Genomic DNA, 24,695 nt, shown 5'->3' with positions numbered 1-24,695 from the left:
CCCATCCGTCCTGCTTGGCACCTTCTCTCCAGCCTCAAGCCACCAGAGCTCAGTAGGGCTCAGAGACCTTGTGTGTGGGGGGGGGGGGGGGGGGGGTGCGGACAGAAAGGGGACAGAGGAAAGCCGCAGGGACAGAAACTGTACTTGCAGCAGAAGGGGGTGTGTGCCGCCCCTGAGGTGAGAAAACTGAGTGGCTCAGCCACTCCTACAGGAGGGCGGGCTCCAGGCAAAAGAGGATGACACGTTCTCCACCTCCAGTGTGCACAGAGCAAAAGGAAAAGGCGGGCCCTGTATGGAGAGAGACTTCAGAGGGGAACCACAAAACCCACCTCCACAGTGATGCATGCGGGGCACAGGGGGGCAGCTGCCTGGGGAGAGGGTGTGAAGACCCCTCTCCCGAAGATCTCTCTCACAGGAGCGAGGGGTTCACTTTGATTAAAGAGGGGCAACAGCATGTGGCCCATGGTGCTGGGGGAGGAGCAGGATGGGGAAGAAGGCGACGGCAGCATGGGAAGCACCAAGTATCATCCCAGTGGGGGCAGGAGGAGAGGGAGTTGGTGAGGAAGACTGGCAGAGAATAGGGCAGAAGGGAAACTCAGTTTGTGCACCACCAATGGTGGGCTATATCCAGGACCTTTCAGGGGCAGGACCCCCTCCTTCCAGCCTCTTCTGCACTGGTCATTAATGGGGGATGGGGGCTGGTGTATAGGGAACCTCGGGAAATTTGTAAAGGCTTTGGCATTGACTCCCCTGTTTAACTTTTTGTGCTTCACCGTTTAATCATTGGAGTCCACTAGTCATGGAAACTGGTTTCATTTCCTGAGGTCAACTGAGCATAGTGATGGAGGTAGGTTTCATAGGATGTCTGAATGTCCCAACTTGCTGACTGCCTACCAGGGAACCAGGCTCAGTCAGCACTGCTAGGGACCTCTTTTTCCACGTGCATGGTGAGCTGGCTTGGGGAGCAATCAAGCTCAGCTCTAGGCTTTCCAGGGGTCCCAGAATCATTGGTGGCATGCGAGCGAGGGTGCCATTCTTCAAGAACTCTATGAAGAACCTACTTGGCTCATGCACCCCTTATGCTACCTGGTCCAGGCCTTGTTTCTCTTGGAGACATCTTAGATCCTTGTCAGTTATTCATTTCCATTCATATAACTAGCAGTTCCTGACTATTAATTAACCTTAGAAGCTTGGGAGGTTTTCCAGAGCAAGTATCCCTGAGGAAACCCATCCCATGTTAATAGCATGTAGGCAGCCTCACATCCTCACATTTAGAGGACTGGGGACTATATCCTTTACTCACTGGTTTCACTCATTGGAAAGCTGCTGTTTCCCTTAAACAGCAGGTACAGGACTCACGTCCAAGGTTCTGACGGACAAAGTCCCTGTTTACCTGGATCTTCAGTCATCCCATTTGCCTCCCTTCATGCCCACACACCTGACTCAGCCCCCATCACACAGCCTGAGAGGTGACACTGGGACGCAGGGAACAGTCTTCTAACTCCTCACACCTTGTCTCCTCCATGAAGCCCTTCCCACACCCTCTGACCCACATGGAGGGGACACCGCATAGAGGAGGAGAAAGAGCACCGGCTGACCTCCTGTCTTGGTACCGTCCCCTTCCTGGTTTGATGATATTGTGAGGGAAACCTCTTTGAGCCTTGGTCTTTTCATCTGTAAACTGGGGGTGGTCCCAGGAGCCCTACGATAGCCTTGAGGACTGAGTTAGATGCAAGATGTGCAGCGCCTCAGTGCAAATCCACATAGTGGGCACCCAATAAATGTGAGCTCCCACCCTCTTAATCTTAGCACCATGTGCCTTGGGCATGCCTCACGCTCAGCTTGGCTGGATCTCCAGCACTGCCGATGGGCGCCATGAGCTTTGGCGTGCAGGGCCTGAGCTCACACTTCTCTGTGTGCTTTCAAATTCTGAACTAGTGCTGAGCCAGGGCCTGCCTGGACATCCTGGTCTTCCTCTAGCCACTGAGATTCTTCCAACGGTGCCCTACTGCTCTCAGAAAAAGCACCAGTTTCTTAATCACTTCTAAGGCCCTTTGGGATCTGGTCCCTGCCCACTTATCCAGCTTTATCTCCTAGGCCCTGTGGAACCATGAAGTTCTTTGGACACACTGGCTTCTTCCTGCAGCTGAGCCTTTGATCAGCCAATCCTCTGCCTGGAGCACTCTCTCCCCTCTTTGACTTCTGCCCCGTGTCCTCGTTACCTAGCTGACTTCTGCTCACCTTTTCCATCTTGGCTTAGATATCCTGCCTTCAGGAAAACTTCTCTGTCTCTCCAGGTCTCTTCTTGGGGTCCTGTCATCTCCTCTAACTTTTATCACAGCACTTGCCACCCAGGGTGTCCACCTCCTTTTGTGATTAATCTGTGAGCTCCTGGGGGCAGGGACCAGGTTGAACTCAATGTTCCATCCCCAGGCTGGTGCACTGCCTGGCACATAGTGAGTGCTCAATAAATAACCAAGAAAAAAGATTGAGTGTGTGTCTCTTGCTACCACTTTATCTAAAGCCACTGAAGTGATCTGGACCTGAGGCACTCTTGAGCCAATGGGTATTTTTGTTTAGAGAAGGCTGAGGACTGACTCACAAAGAACCCAGAGCAGGGTACCCCAGCCCATGGCAGCTTCACAGGGCCCTGAGAAAGCAGCCGGTGTAGGCCTGGTTAATAGGGTGTCTTCTGCCATCTGCAGTCAGCCTGGGCCACTAAAGTTCTTCAGTTGCTGGTATGAGACAGAAATGGAACAAACCAGGGTTTGGGCAAATCCCATTGAGACAGATAGGCTAAGAGAAGTTTGGGGATTTTGTGGGTATGTCCCTAACCCCCGCTATTGGTGTCAGGGGAAAACAACACTCCTCTTCCCTTTGGCTTCCTTCAGAAGTCAGGTCTTAGATCTGAGATGTCTGGGGCTGACCTAGGGGAGGGCACACTTCTGGCATCTGCAGTGGGGGAGTGAGGCAGTGCTTATGGAGACAGAATTATAGGTCACTCTAGAGTCTTCTGAGAAACTGCATCTGAGAGGCGAAGCTGGTGGACCTGTCTGTTACATCACCCTGAGGCCGTGGAGGGCTGGAGGCTCAGCCAGCTGTGGCCATGTCTGGACTCCAGTGAGGACAGGGGCAGCCTGCCTGCATGCTTGCTTCCTGTCTGGCTGGCGCAGTTCTTTCAGAGCCCTCACTGAACTGAAATCATAAACACAAGCTTTCAGAGTAGCCAATGATCTCTGCTTCTGTCTTCATCTGATTATGAGGAGATAACAGATGACTTGGTTCTAAAGTGCCGAGAAAACTCCTTGGTCTTACAGGCCAGGGCATGGGGCTATAGTCACCATGCTGGTCCCAGACCACTTCTTCATCTCTGCCTGGCATGACAGCAAGGGCACATAGGCAACAGAGTGACCACAAGCCAGGGTCCTGTGTGACAAGAACCTGGGAGACAAACTATTTCTGGGGAGACACGCTGTCTCGATGCAGTGTCCAAGAATCCAGCTTTCAGGTTCCAGCTCGTTTTTTAGTCTCCCGGCCTCCAGCCTCCCTCCAGCTCACCCTCCTTTCCCAGTTCCCGCAACACTTCCTGGAACACGCATTTCCCACCCCCCCCTAATATTTTTATGTGTGTCACATTTTCCTCTCATATCCCTCAAGGTACCTGTTGCAAAGCAGGGCACACAGCAATCCCTTCATATTCATTTGCTCAAAATCCTTTTACTCACCATAAAAGTCAAACTCAAAATGCCTCCTAGCTTTGAAATGTCCCAGTATGCTTATCTAAGCTCTGTTTTCTTTGAAATGTCAATATGCTTATCTAAGCTCTATTTTCTTCTTTTAAATATCCTCAAAGAAAAAGGAAACGTAAATAATTAGAATGCTTGCTTAATATCAATTCACTAGATCTTTGGATATACATATGTATTCATTCAGTTCAGTTCAGTCGCTCAGTTGTGTCCGACTCTTTGCAACCCCATGAACCACAGCATGCCAGGCTTCCCTGTCCATTACCATCTCCCAGAGTCCACTCAAACCCATGTCCGTTGAGTCAGTATTACATCTTTATACACATGTTCACCTGTGGAGTTAGATGAAATGGGAATGTAAAATTGCATAGAGTCTTGCCTGACAAAAATAGAGTTGGAACACAAATTCAAGTTAACTATCATTTGCCTAGAAATTTCTCAACATATTCTTCTATCCCTTTCCCGATTTTCCTTATAGAAAACAGAGTAAGACACACAGAGGGCTGCCAGTGGAACCTTTCACAGCACCTATCTTGCCAGGGAGGTGTTCTACCATTCTTCAATCCATTTCCTTCTTAGAATGTGGTGGCCAGAACTGATGGCTTGATCCTTGACTCTGTCCTGAGCAATGCTAAGGGCAGCTAGTTTCTACTTGGTGGAAACCCTCAAACCATTGTCTAAGATAGTGTCAGTGTTTTATCATTTATGGAGTAACTGTGATAACACAGTGATGCTCTTACAGCTTTACCAATCCAGTTTAACCTTGAATGAGTTGACCTGTGTCTCCCTCAAAAGCTCTGTTGAAATTCTAAGCACCAGCACCTCAGCCTTATTTGGAAATAAAGTCTTTGAAAATGTAATCCAATTGAGATGAGGTCATCAGGTGGGGCCTAATTCAGCATGACTGGTGTCCTTATAAGAAGGGGAAATTTGGACACAGAGCTCAGACATGTACAGCGGGACGACCTGTTCAAGAGACACAGGGAGAACGTATGTGAAGAGTGGAGGGATGCGGCCATAAGCCAAGGGACATCTGGCACCACCAGAAGCTGACAGAGGCAAGGAAGTCTTCCTTCCCCTGTAGGTTTCAGGGGGAAACCTGATCTGCAGGCGCCTAGATCAAAGACTTCTCACCCAGAACGATCACATTTCTGTTGCTGTAAGCCACCAGTGTGTGGTACTTCACGGTAGCCCCTGGAACCTAACACAAACCCCAATCTTCTGAAATGGATTTTTCGCATCTGAATGTCACCCTTGACATTTAACCTTGATTTCCTCTTATGGTGGGACTTATTTCTAGCCTGTCAAGATTACCATAATAACGATTCTGTGATTTACCTTTCTGGATCTCAGTTTCTTTACCAAGAAAGTGGGGATAATAAATCTACCGAGCTTGCTGATTGCATGACAGCATAATAGTAAACCTCATGTAAACTAGAGTTTACTTTAGAAAGTACTTATATGAATGTCATTTTAATTGTGTCATCTAGCTCATCTGCCATATCTTTCAGCTTTGTTTTAAGTTGTTTTGATCGGGACCATTTTTAAAGTCTTTACTGAATTTGTTGCAATATTGTTCTGTTCCATGTTTTGTTTTTTTGGCTGCAAGGCCTGTGGGATCTTAGCTCCTCCACCAGGGGTCGAACCCCTACCTGCTTCACCTAGAAGGTGAAGTCTTAACCACTGGACTGCCAGGAAGTCCCCTCCTTCAGCTTTTTGTCATCCTAAAATTTGACTGCCATGCCTCCCCTCTCTCTATCAAGATGGATATACAAATATTGCATAAGGCAAGTTCAGGCTCAGAACCCTCTGACCTGCCCTCTACAAACAGCCCTCTCATAAAGCTGACAGAACCAGTCTCACCAACACACTTTGCGGGTATGGTTGTTAAATTCATTGTTAATCAACCAGCCACGGTCACTTTTTCCATCTGGTTCAGGAAGATGATATCAGAGACTTTCAACTGTCTTGCTGGAATAGAGATAAACAATGCCTGCAGCATTTCTCTGATCTATTAGTCTAGAAAGGAAGTTAACTGGCTCCCAGCAATTATCATTTTCCCCTGTGTCCACAAACCATCTTCTCATAAAACCTTCTAGAAATCTGCTTTAATCACATCCATCTCAGAGTATCCCAAACGTCATTTTCTCTCTTTTTTTAATACTGGGAGCCTGTTTGCCCATCTCCCATCATTTGGTACCACTGCTCTATTCCATCAAATCCCAACCACCAAAGAGTGGGCATGGTTAATTCTTTGCCAACCTGAGAGCTAACTCACCTGGGCCTCTGAGATGGCTTTTAACCTCAGCTGCATAACAGAACTACCAGGGAACTTTACTTTATTTTTGCTTTATTAATATTTATTGAATTATTTCAAGATGTGACTGCATTCTTTAATAACTTTTTATAATACATGCTATAAAATGTATGATGACACTTGATGCCATAAGCCCCTAATAGTGCTACCCCCATCCCACATATCCAGAGTAACTGCTCTAGGATCTGGCCTGGGTGAGCTATAGCTCCCATCTGACTTCATTAGATACAATTCATTAATCTACTTCACATGGGTTTCAGTTCACCTAACAGTGGTTTCTGCCCTAATCTTTGTACAATGAAGATATTTCTCTTTGGGAAAAAAATTAGAGGCAAAATAACAGCCTTGTTATCCGTCCTTGTTTTCTCCACCCAGCCGGTGCATCAGAAACAAACATGCATCTGTCTGGACACCTGGGTTTCAACCCCTATCTCGTGAACTGGAATGTCCAGGGTGGGGCCCAGATCTGGGTTTTTTTATTTTTCTTTTTTTAATCTCTGTGAATGATTCTGATGTGCCTCCTGGCCAAGCTCCTCTGTATAAAGATCAGTGGATCTTTCTTCCTTCTTTTTCTTAGTTTCAAAAGGCTACTTTGTTGTCCGAAAGCCTGTTTAGGGGCCTAACTGTTCCGGATTCAGCTTCCCCTCAAGGTCACACAATATACTAGCATTCCTTCTCAATTCCATGCCATTCCTCACTAGGTTTATATTGATTGGTCTTTATAAAATCTGGGCACACAAGAGTCTACTGGCAAGCCACACTAGTTTCTTTAGATATTGCTCTCTGAGAGGCAGAATAACCTAGTGATTTAGCATGCATGTTAAACTTTATGGTCTTGGGTAAATCATGCCGCCTCCCTTGTGCCTCCGTTTCCTCATCTGTAAAATGGGGATATTAGTAGTCCTCATATACTTGTTATAAGGATAAGTGAAATAATGCATTTAAGTGATGAGAACAGTACTCAGCAGAGAGTAAATATAAATTGTTAGTAATGCTTTTTTGTCAGTACTGACCCAACAGTATGATGAGAACAAACAGCATCATCTTTTGGACGATCCTTGATCTCAGGTCATAGAATAATCATCGTTTCACCAGAGCAACCAGTGTGCGTTCATTTCCTACATAATCCAAACACTAGAACTCACCAGTCTACTCTCAAAAGCTAAGAGCCGGAAGTGTGGCCCACCCAAAAGGACCTTCCTGAATCTTTTATTGCCTTCCGACCCTTGGTTTTTCCTCGTTTTCACTGTATTTGCATTTACAGTATGTGCTTTTATACATCCTGGTGGGCTATCCTTAAACTTTCTGGAATAAGGTAAGATAAGAAAAACAAAAAGGAGAAAGAAGATGACTTTTACTTCCAGCACTGCTGGCTGTGACATCATTTATCCTTTTCTCTGTAATGAGCAGGGGTGTGCGTGTCCACGGGGAGCTGTAGAGTCAGGGGAAGATGTGCAGTGCGTGCCTCACCCGCTGACGCTGCCTTCAAGGACACAGACCCTCCCTTTCCAGGTCTTCTGAATTCCCAACAAATGCCCCAGACACATTTTAATGCTAGATTTCTTAATTTTTGCCAACTAAGTCAATTAAAAAATAGAGTAGCCTGGCTGAATGGGTCGAACAGTCCTCCAGTTTGTGACCTCTATTTAGTAAAGTTGTTTTCACGTTTTAGGGGAAAAGAAGATAAAGACCCATTTGCTTTTTAAGCACAAACGATTGGCTTCATGGCATTTAAAAGAGGGAAGCCACTTGGCCCCCGGCCACTCTCTGGTCCACTGGAGACAGTCATGGCAGCACCCTGACCTCTGTCGCTGGCACAAAGAAATGAGGAGCCACCCAAGTGCCAGGGCAAATGTCCCCCCCCCCGCCATAATCTGGTCCACAGCCTCATCTAAACTTTGTCTGAGGGGAAGTGGCTTCACTCCCAAGTGAATTTAAATTTAAATGCATATTTAAATGCATTTTTTACTTTTTTATTTATTTAAATTTTTTATTTTATATTGGAGTATAGTTGAGTAACAATGTTGTGATAGTTTCAGGTGAGCAGCAGAGCAACTCAGCCATACTTATACACGTATCCAACCTCCCCCAAACTCCTCTCCCATCCAGGCTGCCACCTAACATTGAGCAGAGTTCCCTGTGTTACACAGTAGGTCCTTGTTGAGTATCGATTTTAAATATATAAATGTATTGATTTTTTTTTTTTAATGGACAAAGTCTCTCAGACCATCAGACACTCTGAACAACCAACTACAGTTGAATTCTATCAAATCCACTGCACGATGGAATTCAACCATTTCCCCCTCTCATTACTGTTTGCCAGACTATAAAAAAAAATCCACAGTTTTTACAAATTCTATTTGAAGAGTTGCATGGGAAACTCCTATCAGCTACCACTAACCTCCTCCCTCACACCTAGCTAATACCTCAGTGATCAAAGGAGTTTAGCCAACCACAATTTGTCTATAAACTGGGGGTTTATAGGGGTGTATAGACTCAGTCTATAGACTAATGCTGAAGTTCAAATACTTTGGCCATCATATGTGAAGAGTTGACTCATTGGAAAAGACCCTGATGCTAGGAAAGACTGAAGTTAAAAAGGAGAAGAAGGTGGCAGAGGATGAGACAGTTAGATAGCATCACTAACACAATGGACATGACTTTGAGCAAACTCCGGGAGATAGTGAAGGAGAGGGAAGCCTGGCGTGCTGCAGTCCACGGGGTCACAAAGCGTGGACATGACTTGGCAACTGAACAACAACAGACTCAGTTCTCTGTGATCTCCTTTACAGGGAAGGGCAGTTATCCCTGTTATAAAGAAGTTGTTACCAAACTTGGAACACTTGCTACGCTGCTTTTTTTGGGACAACTACTTGAAGGTTATTTGGAAGTCAGGGTCCAGTTTAGAAACCTACAGAAGCTTGAAAGGGGACCCCAAGACACAACTCCCTGTACCCCTTGCTCCCACAGAAGCAGGGAATGTGGTCCTTGATCAAGTGGGGAGTTTGTTGAGGTGACTTTCAAAGCTGCTTCTACCTGTAAATTCCATGGCCCACTCCTGGGGTGTAAGCGGCATGTTTTCTGCAAGGGGCCAGTCAGTGACTATTTTAGGCTTTGTGGGCCATGGGGCTCTGTCACACCCGCCCACCCCTGCTGTGTGTCTCAGAAGGGGCCCTAGACAAGGTGCCAGTGACTGGGCGTGGCTGCGTCCCAGGAACACTTTGTTTATGGACACAGACATTTGAACTTCTTGTAATGGTCAAGCGTCATTCAGCATTCTTCCTCAACCACTGAAGAAAAATGTAAAACCCATTCACAGCCTGAGGGCTGTACAGAAAGAGTCAGTGGTTGGATTTGGCCAGTGGGCCAGAGTTTGCCGACTGCTGTGCTAGAGAAGGGACTTCAGGGCTTCCTTGAACCTCCTAAAATACAGTAATGCATGTTGTGTAGATGGGCATATTTGGGTTTTCCTGGAGGAGTTCATTGTAGCAGGTTCTGGAAGGGATGCTGACTTCACTGCTAAGTTGAGAACCACAGATTGAAAAGCTTCCCCTCATACAAGGCCTGAAATTCTCTGTGGAATAACTCTCTGAGGAACCACAGAGAGAAGAAAACTCTGAGAAGCAGTTTCAGGGCTGGAAATGTCTCCACTTGGTCTAGGCCCTTGTACCATGGAGGTTCCAACATAGAGTGTCGCCTTTGGCCTCTTGGAGCTCCATGCGAAGGCTCCCTATGAAAACAGCTGGGAAAAGTCCTGACACAGACTATGTAGCCAAGGCTGTTCCAAGACCAGGTGGAACCACAGTCACAGTATTTCTCTATTTCTTTTAGGGAAGGAGACATTCCTGGGCAATTCTGGGGGTGGTGTTGACACCTGCCTCCTGAAACATTCACAGCCTTCTAACCTCACAGGTTTTCCCAGGTCCACACGTGGGCACACTGTTGGCTGTGACTATTTGCCTTTAAAACTTGGTAGTGAAAATACAGAGCACACATTTCAGCCAGAATTCATTTTGGCCCATGTGGTTATATGCTGCTCATGTCTGCATCATCTGTACAGAGCTCACTGGCCCTTGACGAGATTCAGATTGTAGTTTTAAGTAGCCTAGAGGTGTCTCCAAGTTCCCCAAGAATCTTGGCTCCCTGGCGAGGCAGGCAGGGTCTTGGGGCAGGGTGGGACACCTATACCATCCATCACTAGTGGTACCTGGCTCACAACCAGTGGACCCTGCTGAGTGCCCAGGTGATGGCCCAGAGGGAGAGCTTTTCTCACACTGGGGAGCCTGCCCCTCTCCAAGGCCGGACATGAGAGGAAAGGAGTGTCTGTTTCCCTCTCAAATACTGCAAAGGGGCTTGAAACCATCCCTGAGCCCAGGAGGCTTCCATTCTGCTGCTAACAAGAAGGGTCTATGAGCTGCTAATGTGGGAAAGAAATGTCCCTTCCTAGGGAACTGTGCCCAACCCAGGCTGGTCCCCCTCACATACCTGACACCTCCCTGTGCCCCTTTCCCAGCCCTCCTTGTAACCAGGGCTAAGAATGACTTATTTGTTAACTGTCTCCTCCACAGGCTGGACATTTGGCTTGGGTGTCTGTCATGCATCGCCAGCACCAGCAAAGGGCTTGGCATGGCCCAGTCCCTCCACGTGGACAACATAATAAAGCACAGCAACGGAGCCTTCTCTAGGCTGTATTGCAAAGCTTACCTGTCTGATTTGTTTAACCTCACACCTACCCTACGGGGAGGCAGTGCTGCCACAGTGGCCACTGGAGACCAGCACACAGCTTGCCCAGCGTGTGCCCGGTGGGGGAGCCAGGATTAGGTTCAGCCTGTTCTGACTCCGGGCTGTGTCCCTGGAGTGTGTCATCCTGCCTCCCACTGAGAGGTATCACTGTGGTCACCTGTACAAGAGGCTGAGGCTCTGAGCCCAGCCCGGGGGTCAGTCACTGTCTCTCACCAATAGTGTTGTTGCTGCATTTAAAACCAACCAACCAATCAACAAGCGAAAATTGCCTTCCGCTCTGAGTCTCTCATAGTGCATCAGGCTGCCATCCCCACTAGACCTTTTGGGGTCATTTCTTCGGCATGAAGGGTGAAGAGGAGCACAGTCCTTTGAACTTCTTCATTATGACCAAGAGTAGAAGTACATTTTCTGTGTAACCTAGTGAGCATCACCTCACTCCACCACCCCCAAGTAAAGATGCAGCTTGCTACTCTTTACCTTCACTCTGCGTGACTCAGTCTGGGTTCTAGTCTCTCTACTTAGTTCTTTTCTACTGTACCCTACCCTAGTCAACCTGATCCTAGTCTTCATTAAAAATGTTTTCTTCCTTAACCTTCTAAATTGATTTTACAACCCACTGAGGGGAAGATCCAGAAGTCAGGTAAAGGGGCACCCAGCAGGGTGTCTGGAACTGAAAACGTGTAGGAAATACAAGGTCGATACCCAGGAATTAAAAGTCTTAGGAGGAGACAGCATGCTACCTGCCATGGCCTGCCCTAAGCCTGAGCCCCCAGGCCAGGCTCTGCAGTGAGCTGGCCCCATGCGGCAGGGCGTGCAGCAGCAGGACCCGTGGCCACTCCCACTGCAAGTGGGCAGACACAGTGGCAAAGCCAGCCCCGCTCTGCCTCTAACCGTGGGGCCCTGTTTCATTCATCATTAACTTTTCAAAGCAGTGTCATCGTTGACAGCTGTTGAGTTTAGCTACTCTAGGGATGCTTTTTGGTACACAAAGAAGAAACTTTCCAATAGGTCCTGGCAAAAACCCTGGTCCTCCACTGACCCGTCTTTTCTCCCCATATTTATGAAGATGCCCTGGATGGTGATCAAGTTCTCTTGGCCCAGGGGGAAGAGATGGTATTATGGCTCTGCCTACTGGCTTTAAAACAGCAACTGTAAACACTCTAATAGATGCCTCTCAAGTCAAGATGAGGTCACCCACCTTCTCTTACCATTCAAAAATTTCAGGTTTCCTAATGCAGGATCTTATCACCCCAAATTCCTAGGTGCACACTGGAACAGATCTTAGGCAGTAAAAAGTGAGATGAGAACTTAGAGATAGAACTGGGAGAGAAACATTCTCCAGAAAAAACACTCGTAGAGCTTCGTTCATTCATCCCACACAGGCATACTGAATCCCTACTCTGTGCCAGGAGTTTTTGCTAAGAACACAGCTGTGAAAGAAAGGGAAGCACATCCCTCCCCTAACACCTGAACCAGGGCTTGCTAATCATTGCTGTAAGGGCACACGGGGATTCTACTTTTCTTGCTACTTTTGTGCATGCTTGGAATTTTCCATAATGAAGAGTTAAACATATGAATCTCACACACTTGATGCTGGGTGAAAGATGCCAGACATAAGAGAGTACATACAACATGACTCCATGTACGTGAGACTCGAGGAAAAAGGGAAGTCTCCTCTCCAGGGACAGAAAGCAGATCAAGGGCTGCTGGTGGCAAAGGCATTTGGGAACTGCTCGGACATAGAGATGTTCATACATTCATGTACAAGTGGTTACATGGGTGCATCCATTTGTTAAAACACACCAAAATGGACACTTTAAACAGGTAACTTTTAGGCTCTGTAAATACGGTTATAATAAAGTTTAAAAACCAGACACATCCCTGCCCGCATAGAGCATGTTTACATGGAATAGCTGGGGCTGGGAGAAATCTTAGGGACCATGCAAGTCCCTCACTTTAAGGAAAGGAGCAGAGAGACTCTGTTTTGTGCAGGGTCTCACAAACTCTCACAGTGGGGACCTGGACCCAGCCCTGTCCAGTGACTTCTCTTTAGCTCACTGCCTATGATACACAGCAGGGGCTAAGTTCTGGAATACCCTGCTTTGGGGGTGATGGTATTCTGAGTCATCTGGTGGAACACCCACATCCCAGGCACCTGGGTACCTGTAGCCTGAATCCGTAATGTCTCCCTAGGAGGACCACCAATCCTGTTGTTTCCAGCAATAGTGAGGCGCCAGCTACTTATGGGGAGGAGGAAGGAGTGACTGAAGTGCCCAGTCAAGGTCTGGTTTATTTTCCAGGTCACCTCAGCTGACAATTCCCACTCCAGGCTTATCTGTCCATCTCCCTGCTTCAGGCAATGATCATATCTCACTGTCCCCATTATTTTGGCCCCTCCTCCATACCTAGCTGGGCTCACACACCTGAAATACTCCACTGACACCCAAGCTCTGTGCTCCAAGAAAACTTCTTTAGGGGTGGAGTAGGTCCCAGAAAGGAGGAGCCCAAATAACACATAGGCTTGGAAAGATGCAGGCCAGTGATCCAGGCCTTCTCACTTTCTCACTTTAAAGAGACTGAGGTTGATGTGCAAACTTAACAATCCTTTACAAACCCAATGTGTGTTTGCTAGGCCCCAGAACTCTAGGACAATGTTTTAGCAAATGCCAGCTTGAGGGCTGGAAAACAGAGCCCATCCATGAGAAAAGCTTAATGTTCTGCTGTTACTTAGACGCATGTTACCTAGCCTCTGACCACTGTGCCTCCACGCCTGGCTGCAGGACAACCTGAAGCCTTGTCTGCAGAGGTGGGCAGGTGGGCACTGCTCATCCACCTACGTGCCACCCCGGATGGGACCATCTACAGGATGGTGGGTGGGAAGTGGCTCCCGTGACCCACACAGGCCTGATCGGGGAGGAGGCTGTCTTCTAAACCTCAAGACTCTGCTCCCAAAGTTAAATCCTGGATTTTATCCTGTTGTGGTGGCTCAAATGGTAAAGCGTCTGCCTACAATGCAGGAGACCAGGGTTCGATCCCTGGGTTGGGAAGATCCTCTGGAGAAGGAAATGGCACCCCACTCCAGTACTCTTGCCTGGAAAATCCCATGGACGGAGGAGCGTGGTAGGCTACAGTCCACGGGGTCGCAAAGAGTCGGACATGACTGAGCGATTTCACTGTCACTGTTTTCATTTTCGTAGTCCTCGGGGATTCCGTGTTCAGTATCTCCTCCTGCCATCTCAGCTCCTCCCGTCACATGGTGACATGAAATTATTCCCTGTTCCTAGGGGGTTCTTTCCTTCTATGTTTACATTCCCTGCACCTGGGGCATCCCATAGGACACAAAGCACACGCTCACTAAACACCGACTAGAAAGAGCCACTCTGAATCCTGCCCTTCTCTTTTCCCTGTCATGCCTTTTCCCAGGTAGCTCTCTTCCTAACCCTTCCTGGTGTTCTCTGCCACGATCCAGCAACTCTCAAGAACCTTCCCTGATGCTTCTGCTCTTCCTCAGTTCAGTCAGGAATAGCCTATTAGGTCCCATGCTCCCAGATGGGATGCGTGTGTGTTATCTTAAGTGCCGTGGGGTGGAAAGGAGATTAAATTCAATATGCACTAGTTTGGTGAAACTACGAAGATGAATCCCAATATAACAGCTATCAAGTCATAAATAAAAACTTTAGAGCTTATGGAAATGCCCTCCCCTGGGGTGGGGGACTGGGAGGACCAGAGTGACACACACATGGGCCCTCCAGTCGCTGGACACAGGGATGCTCCTGCAGTCAGAATTCTCTGAGAGAAATTTACTGTGCAGAGTCAAAGAAACCCCCTGAGGCTGTTTAGCTTAGAAATACTTGGGAAGCTGTGACTGCTACCATTTCAGGGCTGGGACACTGAATGTCACACAGCCATGCTCAGCAAAGGGACAGTAAAGGTTGGATGATGGCAGGAACAGTAAAGGTCATGGGCAAATTCACTGACTAAAAGGTAGGGAACCTTGGGATACTCCAAGGGACAAAGGGCTTGAATACTGGTGTCCAGGGTGGATCACTGTCTTGCAGCTCCTCCTTCCGAGAAGTCCCCCGGCTCAGACCAGTGGCTATGCTAGCATTAAGCCCCAGGAGGCTCTGCGGCAGAGTCTAAGCTGCGCTCTCTGCTAGTCTTTAGGTGGCTTTCTGCTTGCGATGGGTGGCTGCTCCCCTGCACACAAGGTGTTACCCTTCATCTGAATGCCTGACTCCTCCACCAGTTTAGATCAGAAATCTGGTCCAGAACCGCCTCCCTCAGCTTAGACCCCCACTGTCCCCACCACCATCAGCATCAGCACCAGCCTCAGCACCCCTGCATATCAAGGATTGTCCTAATCACTTCACATCACCAGGTTTTTCCCTCCTGACAGCAATCAAGTATGGCAGATTTTATCATCCCTGTTTCATGGATAAGCAGAAGTTCAGAGAAATGAGATGATTTTCTCAAGATGTGACAGCCCCAGTTGGAACCTGGTTGTATCTGATTCCACGTCTCAGCCTTCAAATATTAATATCACACCACCTCCTGCAATCCTGAACTCTCGATTCTTGGAATCTTGGGATAAGGGGAAGAAGGGCTATAACAGGCTGGGTGGGGGGTAGTGAATGGAAAGAAACAGCAACTAAAATTTATCAAGAATCTGTAGTACGCAAAGCATCTGAGGTTTGTAAGTTAATCCTGTAGTAATTCTGTGAGCGGGTATTCTCAAGCCCATTATACAGATAAGCAGGTCAGGGTTCAAGAAGGCTAGAGGTGAATTCCTAGGTTCATATGGCTGTCCTATGGGAGCAATTTTATTCCCACCCAAGCCCCTCTGGGGTGACAGCCCTGTCCACTGCGCCATGCCACCCCCTGGGCCAACTACCAGAAACAGGTTCCTGGACTTTTCCCACGCCCTCAACCCTGGGCCAGCACCCTGGCTCTTGGAGGAACTCTGCGGCTTCTTGGAGGCTAAGGGTTGTCACTCTGGCATGGACATAGGCCAGTGGGCTGTCCTCATATGTCTGTGGGACTGACTGGGCCCCACTCCTGCCTGCTACTTGGAAGATGGGGACAGCCTCTCATGGTCTCTGGGGCTCTGTCTTCAAGATTCACACTTTCAGGAGGTCTTCAGCTGGTGGGCTGGCTTTAGTGGAAAGGGTTGCCTGTTGAGCAGGGCTCCTCCTCTGGCCGCTGAGTCGGTGAGGGTGTGAGGGTCTCAGGCCCACTTCCCAGTTTTCTCTCAGCACAGCCTGATCATGCAGGAGCATGCAGGAAGGGCCTCCCTTGAGGGTCCCGCCATGCAGTGTGGATGGCTGGATGGAACAGATCATGAGGTTGAAAGGGGCCTCCGTGTCACCAGGCCTGAGGGCTCACCTACCTGGAGAGACTCCCCATTCTGGAGGCCTTACCTTAAAGAGGGACATTCACACTGAAGCAAACTTGAAAAGAGAGAACATGTACACAAAGAGAAGTTTACTTGGCTGGCATTTCCCTCATTGTTTTTGGCTTTCACTGAGGACAGGTGGGCTGTTGGGAAGGCAGATCTTTCCCTCCACCACTGGCTTTCCCCCATTTCAGCGCTGAAGCCATAATCTCAGAGCCTCCTGCTTCTGGGCGGCAGGGTGGGAGTATGCAGGAGGAGTGCTAGTGAGCAAAATACCTCCAAGATCTACAAGGTCAGATGATGCCCTTCAACCACACCAAACACATCACTTCTGTCCCCTATGCTCCCCAAGGAAGGCAAGCCCACTAGGAACACAAAAGCTAAATAGGCTGCTTTTAATGGCAGCAAATGATGCCACTGTCTTGGAACCAAATCCCCAGTAAGAGAGATGGTGAATTCCATATTGGAGAGTTTTTCCAGCATCAAAGGTCAGAGATCCAGCTTTGCTGGCTTTTCTATCCCCCCACTCACCCACTGCTGTATGCCCTTGGTTGGAAGCAAGCCGCCCCAGAAGAACTGATTTGAGTGCATGATGGCACCAAGTCTCCAGTTCGGTGTTAATGGCACATCACTTGTACATCAGTAGTGTATGGGAGTGGAGAAAGGGTGGACGGGAGGAGCATAAAAAGGAAAGTGGAGGAGGGAGGATATACAAGATAAGATAGCTGGGAGGAAAGATGAGAACGAAAGTTCCACGCAGAAGCAAAGGCCACTGAAAAATGTCCTAGGGAGGGGTTAGCACAAGGGGGTGAAAACCTGAAGGGAGGGAACCCAGGAAATACTGACAGCTGGTGAGTCAGGGCAGAGTTTAGACAGGGAGGTTCAGGCGCCAGGGAGCAGAAATCTCGGCTCAGCAAACATCTCAGGAAGGCAAAGGCCTGGAGGGAATAGCAGCCAATCGAAGTATGTGATGGAACCTGACCAGAGGCCAAATTCCAGCTACGAATCTGGACAATCTCCTCAGTGATATCTTTAGAGGGGCGAGGCTTCCTGTGGAGGGGATGGAAACCAGTTCTGGAAGCTGTTCTCCTGCCATATCCTCAGCCCTTGTGTGGGCGATCCAGGGACCCCAGCCTCCAGCTGAGCCAGCATGGACAGAGTGCAGTTTGCTGTGCCCACCCGTGCGCAGGACCTCTGTCTGTGTGGGGGAGTGGGGATGGTTAGGAACTCTGGAACACAGGCCACTAAGCTTTGTCTCTGCATAACTCCTAGACTGGATGATAGGACCTCACTCAGTCTGTTTCCCCAGCACCCACTACCAGACAAAACCAATTCCTTCCTGAATCAGACAGGCAAGATGCCTGCCCTGCCCCCTTCACCCTCCGCCAACTGCCCAGGGGGCTCAGATTCAGTAGGGCCAGCAGAGTAGAGGAAAGCAGCTCTTCAGCAGGCTCCTGGGGACTGGTGGCATCCTGGTGAGACATCAGCAGGGCATGGGCAGGGAGCAAGTAGAGCAAGCCCAGAACGGAGGAGCCCTGGAGTTCCCTCTGGAGCCCTAGGCTCTTGACTGAACACCCTAGAGATCTTCAGCCTGATGAGATGAGGAGTCCGTGCATAGCTTTCCTTGCTTCTGGAACGCATGCCCAGTGTCTTTTCTAGGCTACCACCAAGGTGCATAGCTGGAGATGCTTGATCACAGACTTGTCCCCTCCCTTCTCACAGTGGCTTTTTCCCTTTGACTTGGAGTCTCTCCCTAAGATCTAAGAAACTCCCACTGTCCTTCGCCACTTGGGATCCACCACCTTGGCCACTTGTTCCCAATGTCAATCCAGTTTCTCTTCCTCTGTCTGTCAAAACCATTCTTCCGTGGTTCTCCTCAGAAGGCATCTGGTGTGTCCTTAAGTTATGTGACACCTGAAGAGCTTGTCCTGTGTTGGAACTCCCTGTCCCATGAGCAAAAGATGATGTCTATGGGGACATACTTCAGCTTCCCAGGGTCTCTCCAATGACTTCTCATGTGTGGCTCTGTCTGTGGCTTATACTGACCCAGCTTTTGGAACACAGAGCCCTGCTCACTGCTGGCATCTGAGCCAGGCAGGCCTCCACACCCCCAGGGAGAATCCTGAGATGGTTAGGGGAGCTGATGGCTTATAAACACCTGTGATCCACACTGGTCCAACTAGGGCTTTCAGAGATAAGATACAGTACATCCATCACTGCAGTGGGCTTTAATTCAACTTAAAACTTGTTTCTATTACACATAGCCCACAGATGACTCAGGATGATGCCATTAACATTTTTCAGAAAAGAGTTTTCAATCAAGGGACAGATTTGGGATATCTTTTCAACATGCTAACTAGATGAAGACTGTTCTTTCCCGATTTTAATATTTCTCTGGAGAGAAATCTCTTGTCACAAGGATATAATTGTGATCAGAGATCTAAATAACTTGAATATATCTTGACTGCCCTATAGCTGAGAACTTAGTAAGGGTCAGCATCACTCAGCTCCAAACGTGACCAGCAACACCTCTCATACAATGTAAGTTTCCTTTTTTATCCTTCCTTCAGATGATGTTCTAATTTCTTCCTTCAAACTAAATTCAAACCAACCAAATAAATGCCCTCTCTCCTGACCGCCCCCCCACCCCCCGCCAGTGTTGAAAGTGACTCTGAGGCCTGTGGGGGGTGAGCAGGAACATGCCCAGAGGGTCATTTCCAAGGCAATGACGACTCAGTCTCTAGGAATGCTAAACAGTGGGAACGTGCTGGGAGCTCCTGGATGGCCCCCAGAAGCCTACTTGAGGCCCTCAGCAAAGGAAGCAAGCAGAGTCCTGCCCTCTGGTCCCAGGTTGGGTCTGTCGAGAGGCCCAGGGAAGGGAAGCACCGGGCTCTTGCATTCTGCATGGACAGAAAGAACCCCTGACCCAGGATGGACTTCTACTGCTGATTCCTGGGGAGCCATCACCCCCTGTCCACAGGAGTACCCAGCACCCACACCCCTGTCCAGGGCCAGGGCTACAGCTAGCAGAAGGCTACAGCTCAGCCTTCTGGTTCATGTCCCCCCACCGCCCCCTCGTCTGTATCCTTGTCCATCCTGTGGGCCATAGAAACTGCACATCTGTCCTTCCTGCCCTCGCCTCTCTCTGGGGAAGCCAGGGACTGCTCCAAGTGTCCCTGCTCTCAGGTGTGCCCTTTCACTGCGCTCAGAGTTCAGACTGGAGGGTGGAAGCCCCAGGAATTGCTGGGGCTTTGGGAAGAGCTCCTGGAGACCAGCACTTCTCGGGGCTTCTTTGGCTATCTCAGAGTAATTGCCTCCACTGGATCAGAGCGACAGTCAGCCACCAGACCTCTCCAGAGAAAGATTCTGCTCCATGGATTCAACCTTTAAAGCTTCCTTGTGCCTTTTACAACAAAGAGCTTCCTGAATTCCGAGCTTCCCTGTGCGCTCTCTGCAAAGATTCCCTGCCTGCCTTTGCCCCACCCAGACCCTGGTTCCTTTCATACCCCTTGCTGATGATGGTCCCCTGGGGCTTGTCCCCTCCAGCCTGCACCCCTAGGAGGGGCTGCTCCTCCAGCCATGCCCCTTTGCAAGCTTAGCAGGAAGTCCTTTTGTTGACCTGGCCTCTAGATTGGAGTTCAAGTCATTCTGCAGACCTGCACTATTTGACTGGGCCGTGTGCTCATCCTGGGTTCCTCTTTGTTGGGCCTAGATTACTTACTCAGGTCTATTTCCCAATTTTCTTTGGGTTTGATCAACTTAGATTAAACCTAAAATAAGTTTCTCCTCTGCCTGGCCTCTGGTCTCCTGACCACCTCATTTTGTCTGGGGAAACATGTCAGTTTGTCTTGTTCTAAAAGACCACCTGAAGAGACCCTAGGGATGAGGTGGGGCAGCCTTGAAGCAGGCTAGCATGTGCCATAAGCCCTGTTCTGAGCTCACATCACAGGCTTAGAACAGCAGGCCCCAGAGCTGTGGGTGATGTTATCAAAGAAAGAAGGTAAACCTGAACTTAGCCTGTTCCAGGCTGTGTGTCAGCCAGAGAAAATCATAAGAACTCAAAAGGAAGCAAACAAAGAATGGTGATGGGCCTATGTCCAGGGACCGTCCACCTGCATGCTCTTGTCTGGCCGAGGCCTGGATCACACCCTTCAGCTGAATCTTACCCCCAACATGAAATATTTCTAAGATCCCTGCACTGTCAACCCCTGGACCCCAGAAAACCTCCTGGAATATAGTGGATTTCCTCTCTGATGATTCCCAAGGCACAGGAGGGTCTTTTTTATATATGGAAGTGATGGAGAAGGAGTCCTCTGACAGAATGTGGGGTGACTGAGGGCTGACTGGATAATCACAAGCCTTCGCTGCCCAAGACCCCAGCCCCACCACTCCGGGACTCTGCCCTGTAACTTCATTACACAGCCCCCCTTCACTCCCAGAACACTAGCCAGCTGGTTACCCAAAATTTCATCTAAATGATTGCTTCATCAGGCTAAGATGCAAGAGAACTAAGAGTTTCCCCTTATACACACACACACACACACACACACACGCACACACACAGAGATATGTGTGCATACACATGCACACACATGCTTACACACCCACTCTCTAACTTTAAGGAAAGCACCTCTGACACTTTTCCCTTCCAGAGGCAGGTCACTGCCACAATGTGGTCTCTGATCTCTGAGTCAAGCCTGGACTCGACAGGCCTATTCCTCTTTCTAACCTCTGAGCTTCAAACACAATGATTGCACCTTCCTCTGACTGGCATGGTCACAACAGGCAAAAGGACCTGGAAGAAGCGTGCGCTGAGGCTGAAGAGGAGGCAGAAGGGAGAGTGGGTCACAGAAGGCAGAGAAGAGGTCTAAAGAAAAGGCATCTCACAGAGCCAGGCTCCACGGGCTGCTCTGGGGACAGTCCTCTTCAAATGTCCACCTCTGAGTTTCAGCCTCAGGCTCTGGGCTAGCTCTAAACAATGACTGCGACTATCACTGAGTTAATATTTTTCTTTAAATTGACTCATTATAAAAAAAGATTATTTATAAAGAAACTTTGTATCTCTACCACACATAGAAAATCAGTATTGCCTACAATTTTGGTCAAGGTAAATAAAATTTGATTAAAGTACAAAAGGTTCCTTTGTGTCCCATGTAAGTCATCATCTTGGTTACAGCTATTGGTTATGTATCTTTGACAGTAAACCTCCAGGGTCCATGAGACTCTTTTAGGGCGTCTCTTGGTGACCTTCTGCCCTTGTCATCTTGGTTGTGAAATGTACCCAGATGCCACACCCACCCTCGTTGTGCACAAGCTACAGGCCTACTTACAATGCGAGGTTTGAAAGGCGGCTTGATCTTCTTCTGCTCCAGGAGCAGCCAGTCAATCTCCTTGAAGAACGGGTGCTGCTTGATGGCATCCTCACCGTTCTGCGCCACCACGCAGCCCAGGCGCTTGTGGGGGTTCTTGGTCATGAACTGGGGGGATGAAGACAGAGAGAGAATCAGGAACAGAGGCCCGGCAGGCACAGGCACTGAGGGGAAGGTGGAGCTCAGCCAAGGCAGAATCTTTGTCACCTCCCAAGCCCACTTTCTGTACTTTCAGGAACTTCGCCCCTCAGGGTACTCTTTCATTCTTAAGTAGGACTTACTATGTGCCGGCCACCGCTCTACACATATCATATACATATACTGACTCATTCCATGCAATGCAGCCTTCTGAGGGACTAACACGATCCCTACTTTATAAGTGAGGCAGTTGAGGCTCAGAGAAGTTAACTAACTTGGCCAAAGTCAAACAGCCAGCGAGGTATCAAGTCAAGATTAGGAACTTAGACTTTTTCTAACCCTCTGATTTCCCCTCAGATTCTTAACTCTTCTCATCAGGGAGACTGAAGTCTGATGACCTCATACTAAGAGGTCAACAGCCCTTTTGGAGGTAAGGAAAGAAGACCAGATATTCATATTAAGGTCAATTTTCAAAGGCACCTCCTCCCCTTTCCTTTTCCTGGATGTAGGCCCTCCTACTTAAAAAAAAATTTTTTTTTTTCAATTTGTAATTGCTAGCACAAAACCCAACGTAGATTAACAGATAAAAAAACAGGAAAAAGAAAGACTTATTGCTTCTCAATGCTTGTCTGTAAAAACCACATTGATGTGTTTTGTACTTTTTGGCTGCTGTCTTGTGAACTCACACACCCAAGTGAAATTACTATTCCTACTAAATGAGTCAGTCCTGATGGCAAATGTGAATTTAATTGAGTAGATGTATAAAAATATAACCTTGAAAAAAAAATCAGTGCTGGTAGGTGGAAACATTTCTGACAGCCAACCAAAATAAAGCTAGTGGTGTGCGTGTGCATGTGTGTCAGAGGCTGAGTGTTATATCTCATGGGGTGAAGACTGAGAGTTTAAACAAAGGACCTTAAGAGGATGAAGTATAAATTAAAGTCAGAGGGATAAATCTATAATGATGGCATTTCAGGTTTCAGCAAGGGAGGGTTTCCTGGGTAGCAAGAACTTCCTACTGATTCCTGCCTGGCACTGCTGAAACCAAAGAATCTTACCTGGGCAGAGATAAGAGGGTGAAGGGGTGCTGGGTAGATGCTTCTCATTTATTTAAATTATAATTTGTCTACATTTTTTCTCCATTGTGAGCTCTATAATATAGGCATCAGTCCTATCTTCCCAGCATCTGGCTCAGTGCCTGGCTCCCAGTATGCACTCAGTACATTGAGATGAGTGAACAGCGGGTTGAAGGCTGGGCCTCAGGGCACAGGGCTGAGGAAGGGAGGAAGCAGGACCGCTACTCACTGTTGCACAGGTGGTGCACTGCATAATTCTATGGTGCAAAAGGCTTCTGGAGAGTTCTGCACGTAGGCAGCAGCCCTCAAGAGACACGGCTCAGTGGCCAGAGTCATGGAAAACCTGGCCTGGCCCTAGAGTCAAGCGACAATGTGAGGAAGTTAAGTGTTCCAAGGCTGAGGGAGTAGAAGGCTTCTCCTTGCTCCCTCAGCTCTTCCTGTCCTCCCACTTCTGGGAGGGGAAGTATCAGCGCCATGGATAAGCACACAGGTTTTAGTGTCTCAGGAAGCTGAGCCCGAGCCAGAGTCTCGTCTTGTCTTTTCCCAGACATTTCACCCTCACCAACCAGCTGACATAGGCGCAACCTCCTTCTTCTCAGTCTCTGCAGGTTGAAGTTTCCTCTGTGCTGATGGCAGTTTGGACTGGAGACTTCTTAGCTGCAGGGGCTGCACAGTGCAGGGTGTTAAGCTGCATCCCTGGCTTCACCCACTAGAGGCCAATAGCACCCCTCCCCTCCAAGTTGAGACAACTAAAACATCTCCAGACATTGCCAGATGTCTCTAGGGGATGATGGAAGTGTGGGGGGCTGGGAAGGGAAAAGGCAGAATCATCCCTAGGTGAAGACCACTGCTCTGATCATTCATGATGAAACGGCCCATCTAGGGTAGCAGCAGGGTGCTCACAGGAAGGTGTGTCAGGTTGGTGTCTGGGGCCCAGGGTGAGCGATCAGCTCTGCTGAGGGCATCCTAGCTGCCTCAGGTGCTACAGGGTCTTCTTTTGCCAGCTCCTGGCATAGTGTCTGGCACATCCAAATGCCCAATAAGTAGGTGTTGAATAAATGAGTGAATGAACATATTCTCTTTGCTTCCTTCACTGCTCGTAGCCCAATGGTGACCACCTATGGATGTGTTTTTTAACTTATTTCCCACCTTCTCCTGCTTGATCACAGCCTCCACAAGGCAAGAATAATGGCTATTACACTCACACAGCATCTAGCACAATGCTAGAGGAAAATACTCAACAGATAGTCGTTCACTGAATCAAGGAACTGGAGGGAGGGAGAAAGAGAAATGGATGTGGGAGGGAGGGAAGGAAGGAAGATGAGAGAAAGAAGGGAAGAGGAAGGAAACAATGAACTGCAGAAAGAAGCAACGTGTTTGGATGTAGCATTTTCCAAAACATGGTACAAGTCCCCTCCAGACACCTGTGAGATGATTTTAGGCCTTTTTACTATTTTTATAGGATGATTTATATTAATCAATTATGGCAAGCAATACTGATTTTCCACTTATGATAGTGATATAATATTTCTGTATATATACAATTAGGTAAATATTGGGACTTGAGTTGGAAAACAAGAAAAATAAACCATGATAGAGCAGGTATTTTGATATGGCAAATGTTGGGACTGTGGCATGCTGACTCTGAACTTTGGGGTGTTCTGATGGGTGAGAGGAGCCAGGAACAGAAGTCAGGGTTCCTGGGCTGTCATGGCCTCAACCCAGTGGGGTGACCCTCCCCAGGTAAACTGGTCTGTTTACATTCCTTGCACCTCACCTCCCCTCGCATTCCCAGGGGGACAGATAACTTCATTTACTTGCCATAGTACAAGTGTCTCAGTGTTGTAGCCGTGGTTGTACTGAGCAAGTACTAAGCATTATCATCTGTAAGGGACTATTTTGCAGCATGGGAAA

General features: G+C 48.4%; 1 protein-coding gene across 2 annotated transcripts in view; it reads right to left on the bottom strand.

Moving 5' to 3' along the window:
• The window catches only part of PRKCE (protein kinase C epsilon), a 543,507-nt gene that overhangs the window by 5,658 nt on the left and 513,154 nt on the right, over positions 1-24,695 (bottom strand). Inside the window, exons 15-16 of one of the 2 annotated variants that reach the window (XM_040224744.1) lie at positions 21,529-21,675; positions 16,127-16,253 (exon numbers count right to left, since the gene is read on the bottom strand). In XM_040224744.1, coding sequence (XP_040080678.1) covers positions 16,239-16,253; positions 21,529-21,675 — 162 coding nt within the window. In that variant the 3' untranslated portion in view covers positions 16,127-16,238. Of the gene's footprint in view, positions 1-16,126; positions 16,254-21,528; positions 21,676-24,695 lie in introns of those variants that run through there. The other variant, XM_040224743.1, reaches the window with a different exon arrangement.

The sequence above is a fragment of the Oryx dammah genome, unplaced genomic scaffold, assembly GCF_014754425.2.
Source record: "Oryx dammah isolate SB20612 unplaced genomic scaffold, SCBI_Odam_1.1 HiC_scaffold_25, whole genome shotgun sequence".
NCBI classification, from domain to species: Eukaryota; Metazoa; Chordata; class Mammalia; order Artiodactyla; family Bovidae; genus Oryx; species Oryx dammah.
This window is presented reverse-complemented; position numbering and strand designations above follow the sequence as displayed.